At 63.6% G+C, this 8,110-nt stretch overlaps 2 protein-coding genes across 2 annotated transcripts; both read left to right on the top strand.

Moving 5' to 3' along the window:
• Positions 1-782: 782 nt before the first annotated feature.
• PFL1_04899 (uncharacterized protein) lies at positions 783-2,039 on the top strand (the record flags this gene model as incomplete). The annotated part of the gene is made up of 1 exon (XM_007882427.1): positions 783-2,039. One exon carries the CDS (start codon positions 783-785, stop codon positions 2,037-2,039), a length of 1,257 nt encoding a protein of 418 aa, XP_007880618.1.
• A 3,509-nt stretch (positions 2,040-5,548) lies between these two features.
• Positions 5,549-7,423, top strand: PFL1_04898 (uncharacterized protein; the record flags this gene model as incomplete). The annotated part of the gene is made up of 1 exon (XM_007882426.1): positions 5,549-7,423. The coding sequence occupies one exon, from the start codon at positions 5,549-5,551 to the stop codon at positions 7,421-7,423; it is 1,875 nt and encodes a 624-aa protein (XP_007880617.1).
• Positions 7,424-8,110: the final 687 nt, after the last annotated feature.

Genomic DNA, 8,110 nt, shown 5'->3' with positions numbered 1-8,110 from the left:
TTTGACGGGTGCCGCGCGACAAGGTGAGCCCCCAGCGACCGTTTGTCGGGCACTGCGCAACAAGGCGGCCTGCTCACGCTGAGAGCAGGCGTCAAAGGCGTGTTTGTTGGGCGCCCCGCGACAAAGCGAACACAGCTGCTGAGGCATATGGGTGCTTCATGGTGCGGACAAAGCCCACCCTGATAATGGGTGCCTGACTATAGCAAGACGGTAGTTGCAGCAAACTACGGTTACTGGTGATGTTACGACTGCCACAGAAAAGGGAATGCAAAATGCGACGATATTCGACGGACCTGGGGTGATCGAGCGTTCCTGGCATATCGCGCAAAGAGCACAAACACGCGTTCAACACGTCCTGCAAATGACGGTGGGTGGGTCAAACCTGACACCAACCACCAACCACCATCCACCACCAACCACCATCCACCACCACCACCACCACCACCACCACGAAACACCACCAACCACTGCGCAATTAAGGGTCTTCTGCAGGCGTGCAGTGATGGCATGGCTGGCGCTGTACTGAAAAAAGTTGGATTGTCGTGGTGGAGGTGGTGGTGCTGCACGCTCTGCAGATTCCCACCCTGCCACGACAAAAAGTTGGATTGCAAACGCACTGGACGAGAGGACGGTGGGAATTCCCATCGTCCAGATTCATGCAAGCAATTTTGGGCACGCGGCACCAGAGCAGCGTCCAAAAACCACCATCGCGTGGGTGGGAGTGGACTTTATTACTAGGCGACGAGCTCGAGGCCACGGTACGCTTCCTTCTCCTCCTCGAAATGTCCAAGGACCGCGCAATTCGGGACCAACTCCGCAGGCAACGGCTGTATTTTGTCAAAGACGGTCAGCTTTGGTATCGCTCCGCGCTGTGGCCACTCCGCATCGTCTCGCGGAAGGAAGGCCGCTACATCTTGCAACAGGTCCATGATCGCGAGGGTCACTACGGCCGTGCCACGATTCTCGCCAAGCTCCGCCTCCAGCAACGCCTCACTTGGCCGCGCCTCGTCAGTGACGTCGCAGAGTTCGTTAAGCGCTGCCAGACATGCCAGCAGTTTGGGCCAACCGAGGGCACCACTCTCAGCCCGGTTGTTGTCATCTCACCAATGGAGACATGGGCCGCTGACTTCGTGTCGATGCCATCATCGCACGGTATCAGCAAGCTCCTGGTGGTCATCGACTACTTCTTGCGCTTTACATGGGCGTTCCCAGTCCGCAGCGCCACCGGCCAAGAGGTCGTCAAGGCGCTCACGTTGCTTTGCAAGGCACTTGGCCACCTGCTGCATACGCTCGTGACTGACGGAGGATCCCATTTTGATTGCCAAGAGGTTGCAACTTATCTCAAGAACGTCGGCACGCTACACCACATCACGCCGTCGTACGCACCCTGGGTCAATGGTATGGTCGAGCGCGCCAACCGTTCCATCCTCAACGAGCTCAAGAAGCTGTCCGCGCCAACAGAGGTCCCTATCGGCGAGACCGCATCCGCCCAATGGCTGCCGCACCTCGATGACGCACTCCGTGCCGTCAACAGACACCCGATGAAGGAGCTGTCCGACCTGTCGCCCTTACAGCTACATTACGGGCTGACGCGCTACCCACGCAAGGATCTTGTCGCCGCGACCGTCGAGCCAACAGTCGAGCAACGCCAGCTGGCCCGCGCGTTTGTCGATGCCGATCGTGAGCGTGCCCAGATCCGTCACCTCGGCAGCCAAGACCGCCAGCTATGCACGTCAGCGCCGCGACGTGACCCCGAGGAGTTCAAAGAAGGCGATCTCGTCCTCAAGTACAAGAGCAGACTCCGTTCCACCTACGCCACCGCAGCCAAGCTTGCACCGCGCTGGACGGGCCCATATGTCGTCGAGGCTAAGTTCCGCCGGTCGTACCGCATCCGGCTCCTCGCCGATGCGTCCCACATCGAACGCGCTCATCGTCGTCGTCTCAAGCGCTTCTGGCCAGCACTTCCCGAGGACGACGCAGATCTCGACGCCCTCAACGCCATCGTCGACGAGACCGATGACAAGACTCCCGAGCTGTGACCGCTTCTCCACATTCCGTTCTTCCGTTCCGATTCCCGTTCCGAGTTCCATTCCGTCTCAGTCTTCCCATAGCTAGCACTTCCCGCCCGAGAGCTTCGGCTCCGGGACGGGGCCTTTTCGGGTTGGGGGCTCTGCCAACGGCTCCGAGGTGCGTCTTCCTTTTTTCCGATTTCCGAGATTCCTGTATTTTAGCTAGCGCGCGCGCGCCACCGGGTCTGCCAGCACACCACCATCCGATTCGAGCATCTCCTGTCCCTTTGGTCAGTTATCAACGCTCGAAAATCGTCGGAAATCGTCATTCTGCCCACGCAAACTGCCTTCCAGGTGTCCAATCAGGCTGCTCCAAGCATCTTTGCAAGCCTGAGGATCAGGGCTAGCAGATCTGCAAGGCTGCAGGGTCTTTCACCCAGCAGATGTGGAGATCTGTTGGGCAAAGTGTTGAAAATGCTCGAAAATCGTCGGAAATTGACATTCTGCCCACGCAAACTGCCTTCCAGGGGTCCAATCAGGCTGCTCCAAGCATCATTGCAAGCCTGAGGATCAGGGCTAGCAGATCTGCAAGGTTGCAGGCTCTTTCACCCAGCAGATGTGGAGATCTGTTGGGCAAAGTGTTGAAAACGCATGGAAATTTGCTCTTTCTCTGGATAGCAAGCTGCTTCTCCACAAAGCCAGTGTAGGACAACTGTATATTGGAACTTGCAACAGGCTCAGGATCTAAAGTAAGCTAAAGTAAGCTGGCGTTAACATCCACACCTGCTCTGCAAGGTGCCAAGAAGCTGCCAGGGACATGTTAGGACAAAAAGGTAGAAATCTACCAATCTGCACCAGGAAAGGTGCCTGCAAGACATACAGCTTGCTCAGGCCAGGTACATGGCATGCCTGGGGGGTCTGCTTGACTTGACATGAAGGGCATCTGTGGGTCATAGGACTCCCTGGGCAGGCCCGTCTTGCATCGGCATTGCTCGTCAGGAGCCTGCCTTTCCACTTGGTGAGCAGCGGTGGGCAGGCACTCAGTCGCAGCCTGTCACGGGCCTTGTCCTTGGAAGCAGGATAGGCTGCGTGTCGCTAGGCTCAGCGGCGTCGCGTGAGCAGGGGTCGATGGCACCATGTCACGGCGACTGCGGCACTGCTACTATGCCCTCTTAGGAGTTGCCGAGGGGCAGGCACGAGCGCAAGGCTGCGGGCCTCTGCGCAGGCGACATGGCTGAGCAGGAGTGTAGGCTTGAGGAGGGCCGTAGCCAATGCCGACGTCGTTGCTAGCCTTGCAAGCCGGCTCGCCGTCCGCGCCTAGTCTGGTCCGCGCTGCGGGCGAGCGCCGCTTCCAGGGCCATGTTGGAGGAGTCAATCGTCGTAGCAGAGGCCGAGGTCTCGCCAGCGGCGGCCCGTCGACGCCGTTTGCTTGAGCTGCCGACTTGAGCATCGGCGCCAAGGGCGGGTGCGTTCCCGGCGTGCGCGTCCAGCGGCCAGAGTGGCCGCAGTGCGAGGCGCCGAGGCGCCGAGAAGCTGTCGATGCCTTGAGGAGCGGCGGCGAGGCAGCGAGGCAGCGATGCCATGCTATGTGTGCGCAAAGGGCGTCGCACACCGTCCGAGTGAGCCCTAGCGAGGACAGAGGGACGGCGATCCGCAGCGGGCGAGGTAAGGTGAGATGGCAGGCGGGGGCATGGTGTCGCGTCGTACGAGCGGACGAGCGAGACGGCCGGAGCCGGGAGGGTCGGCTGGGGTCTGGGCCGAGGGCCGAGGTTTCCTCTCGCCCGAGACGTGGACTCAGAGTGCGGACACGCGGCCAGGCGCAGTCGAGGCAGGCACGGCGCAGGGCCCCACCGTCTTTCTTTTTTTCCCCTCTTGCCGGCAGGAGGGCAGGCAGGCATCCAGGCAGCAGATGCGAGGCCAGGCGGGGCGAGGCCTTTGGGTCCCGCCCGCCCGCTCTGGCCAGGCCTGGCCTGCATGGGCTGCGCAGCGCAAACACGCCAGCGCAAGCAGGCCGCCTGGCAGGCAACCAAGCAGCGGCGGGCCAGGCGAGGCAAAAATTCAAGCACGGTGGGGCCTGCCAGGTCAGGCTGTCTGGCTGGCAGGGGAGGCGCAGGCGCCGCCCACCTCCTGCCCGCTTGCCTGCCTGCCTGCCTGCCTGGCCGCCACCGTCGCCGCCATCACCCCTCACCTCCAAACCCATCTTGTCTTCCCCCCCCCCTCCATCCCTCCCTCGTCTCTGGTTCGCATCCCCCTCCTCCTCCGTCGCCGCCGCCGTCGTCGCCGTCGTTGTTGCTGTCGCCGCCCGTAATTCTCGTTTATCCGACCCACTTTGATCTTTCACTTCAGTAGCTGCCCTCTTCGCGACACCTGCGCTCCTTTCCACCACCACCTCCATCCTCATCCTCTCCGTCTCGACGGTTACGACGCTTTCGACCCCGTCCTCTTCATCTTTCAGGCGCTCAGCAGTGCCTGCCGACAAGCTCGCCAAGGGAATCGCTCTGCTCGTCCATCGAGCGACCGGCAGCAAGGTCGCCACTCGCTCGCATCTTCACATTTCGCTCTCCCGTAGCCCATCGCTGCCTCCTTCTCTGGCGGCCTCGGTGCGCCTCGCTTCGCCTCGCATCCTCCTGCTCGGCCTTCGACGCCGGGCCTGATCAAACAAGAAAAGAAAGAAAGCAAAGATAAAAAAAGGCAGAACCAGCACCACAACATCGCCGCCCTTGGTCGACTCGAATCGCTCGCAACAGATCGACCTCTCTCCCGTCTAACCCCCAACGCCCGACCAATCGTCCTCTCAGCGTCCTTCTTCGACTTTACACCTTTCAACTCGCAGCCAGGAGCACCTTCACAGAGCAGCACGCTCTAGACCGCGCCGGATCGCCTTACACAACGACGAGCCTCTAGCAGGCTCCTCCGTCTCAGTCCGTCCAAGTCCGTTTCCCTCGGCCCGTCACAAGCCAGGCTCTAGCAGGTGAGCCTCGCCCGCGCACGCCTCCGCAGCGCTTTCCTCGCCGCTCTGCTCTGGATTCAGGCTGGCTGACTTCTCGGCGATCGTCGTTCTGCACCCACACCTCGACCGACCAGCCCAACCCTCCGAGTGGCCGTCGACCGACTACCCTTTGGGCTCTCTACTCCATCCCTCTTCCTCTCCAGGGGATCTCGCACCACCTGCAGCGGACGTCCACTTCTCCCCAGGTCTTCCATTCGGCACCTCTTCGTCCTATCCCCGGTATACCGCATCTCCGCCTCGCCGTCCGCCGCTGACTGGCACAAGCGCTGCCGGCCGTCTCACCACCGAACCTCGTTCTCTCTCCGCTTTACGCTTCAGTGCGGCTTCGCGTCTGGCGCTCGAGCCCCTCCCTCTCGCTCTCGTCACGGCTTGCCAGTCACCTCGGTGCGAGCCGCCTACACCAATCCCTCGACAAGACGCGCACGGGCGAGGTACTCACAGCAGCTAGCCTGCTTTGCCACAACCCTTACAGCATCCGTCCTTAGCCCCGCTTCATTACTCTCTCCTCCGCCGATCCGCATCACTCAAGATGGCGTCATCGCACCCGCAGCACCAGCACCACCACCACCAGCAGCAGCAGCACCACCAGCAGCAGCACTTCGCCGCCCACTACTACGGCCAAGACGCCCAGTCGATGCAGGCTTCGCAGCCAGGCAACCGCGCCAACCTCCTCTCGGGACTGCGAACGGGCGGGCCCGAACCCTCTGGAGGCTACCATCAACAGGTCGACCTGATGCGCATCCTGACGCAGGGTGACGGCGCCCAGATGAAGGCCAACGCGGCCGTCTTCACCCCCAGCTCGGTGCCGTCGCGGCAGCAGAGCCCGCTGCCGGCGCAGCCGCAGGCGGCCAGCTACGCAAGCCAGAGTCACAGCAACGGTCGCTCAACGCCGCGCGATACCTCGATGATGCAGGCCAGCATCGAGGAGCAGCTGACCGCGATGCGGCTGCGAGCCGCCCTCGGCGGTCAGGGCGCCGCGTCCTACGGCGGACACGACGGCGTCAACGCCTACTACGCGCACCAAGACCAGCTCCAGCAGCAGATCCTGCAGCAGCAGCTGGCAGCGCGACAGCAGCTCGAGCTGATGCGCCTCCAGCAGCAGCAGCAGCAGCTTCAGCAGCAGCAGCAACAGCAGCAGCAGCAGGCGGTGGCGCACCAGCGCTTCCTGCTCGCCCAGATCCACGCCGAGTACGAGCGTCAGGCTCAGATGTCGGCCCTCCAGACGTCATCCCACCACGGCAGTCCGCAGCTCCAAGCCCACCAGCAGCTCTACTCGCAGCAGCAGCAGCAGCAGCAGCAGCAGCAGCAGCAGCAGCAGCAGCAGTACCGAAGCGGCGCCGGTCCCCCGGTGGCCTCGGCCCAGGAGCAGAGGCAGGCGGCTCAGGCCAGCCTTCAGGCGAGCCTGAGGCAGAGGCAGGCTCAGCACGCCTACCTGCAGCAGGCCGGCGACCTCGCTTCTGCTTCTCACGAGCAGCAGCAGGAGCAGCAGCAGACTCTGGACGACCACTTTGCCGCTCTCACCCAGCAGCACGCGCAGGTGCTGGCGCTCAAGCAGCAGCAGCAGCAGCAATCGGCGGCCAATGGCGGCCATGGACGCAACCAGAGCGACGGCTCCGCTCGCGTGCCCCTAGAGCAGCGCAGCTGGCGCGCGAGCGGTGGCGCGTCGAGCGCCGACCGACGCGCCAGCCCGCCTCTGGCGCGCATCAGCTCGCCACAGGTGGGCCAGGGACGCGAGAGGACCACCTCGGGCACGGCCGAGAGCGTCGCCTCGTGGAGGTCGCGCACCATGACGCCCACGATTGTCATCGACGACAGCGCGTCGGAGGGCTCGCGCTCGGCGGCGCCCTCGTTTGAGGATGAGGCGGTCGAGGGCGACCAGACGCCCGAGACGAGCGAGGAGGATCTCGACCTCGCAACCGACCTGGGCAAGATGCTGCTCGGTGGCGGCAGCGCCCCCGCCCGCGGCGATGCCCCCTCGTCCACGGCCAAGTACGGCGGCGTGGGCAAGGGCGCCCCCTCGGCCGGGGCTGCAGCTGCGCCCTCGACCCCGACCATGGCAAGCGCGCCGAGCGTCTACGCGCCCAAGGCCACGCCGCGCGCCATCAGCCTGTCGGCCGCCCCGCGCCACCGCGCCTTTACCGCCGAGGCCAAGTCGGCCGAGCAGAGGCAGGTCAACAGCAGTGGCGGCGGTATGCAGTCGGGCCTGACTCTGCCGCCGATCCAGCCGCGGCGCCAGCCCAAGGGGCAGCCCATGGAGTTCAAGGAGGTCAACTTCCAAGCGCGACAGAACAGCCGCACGCGCAAGGACGCCATGTCGAAGCTGTGCGCCAGCCCACGCGCCGCCAGCTTTGGCGGCAACGGACTCAGCTTCGGCGCCAGGGTCGTCAGCGCCCAGCTGTCGTAGAGGCCGGTGCTTGGTCAACCGCTCCGCTCCGCCGCCAGTGCCGGGGGCCACTCGTGTTTCTCGAGTCGATCCGCGATCCCGCCGTCGCTGATCCTTGCCTCTTGACGCCGGTCACGCTCGGCTCTTCTTGGGTCCCCGTCGACCCGTCGTTCTCGCCAGCAGGCAGACTTGATCCCCCACCGCCCGCCTCCCGTATCAACCCCTGTCGTTTCCGTGTATCGCATCATCTCTCCGTCCTCGAACTCGGCCCCGCCTAGTGGTCTCCGCGCCTTCTCCTTCTCTCGGCCCAGCGGCGGCCTGCGTGGGGATGGGCATCTCGCCCCGTTTTCTCCCATCCGCCTCGCTCTCTTTTACCCTCGGTCTCTTTGTGTCTTTCTTCCGCTCCCCCGACACTTTTCTCGCCGTCCCCGGCTCCCCGGTCGAGGACGCAGCCGTCGCGGCGTCGTTTCTGCGCCGCTCGACCCCTCTTCCGTCCACACTCGACCACCACCGCCGCCGTCGTCGTCCGCCCGTCATTCCATTCCGTCCGCTGTAAAATACGAATCACAACCGCAGGCAATCCCCAAACCTCATCCCCCCATCCCCCCNNCNCNCNCNCNCNCNCNCNCNCNCNCNNCNCACCGTCGTACCGGTACTACGTCGTTACGACGGTCTACCGGTACTCCGTACGTACGTACCGTACGTACC

The sequence above is a fragment of the Pseudozyma flocculosa genome (genome assembly GCF_000417875.1).
Source record: "Pseudozyma flocculosa PF-1 unplaced genomic scaffold scaffold00016, whole genome shotgun sequence".
Classification (NCBI taxonomy): domain Eukaryota; kingdom Fungi; phylum Basidiomycota; class Ustilaginomycetes; order Ustilaginales; family Ustilaginaceae; genus Pseudozyma; species Pseudozyma flocculosa.
The sequence above is the reverse complement of the archived record's forward strand: the minus strand, read 5'-3'. Positions and strand labels throughout refer to the sequence as shown.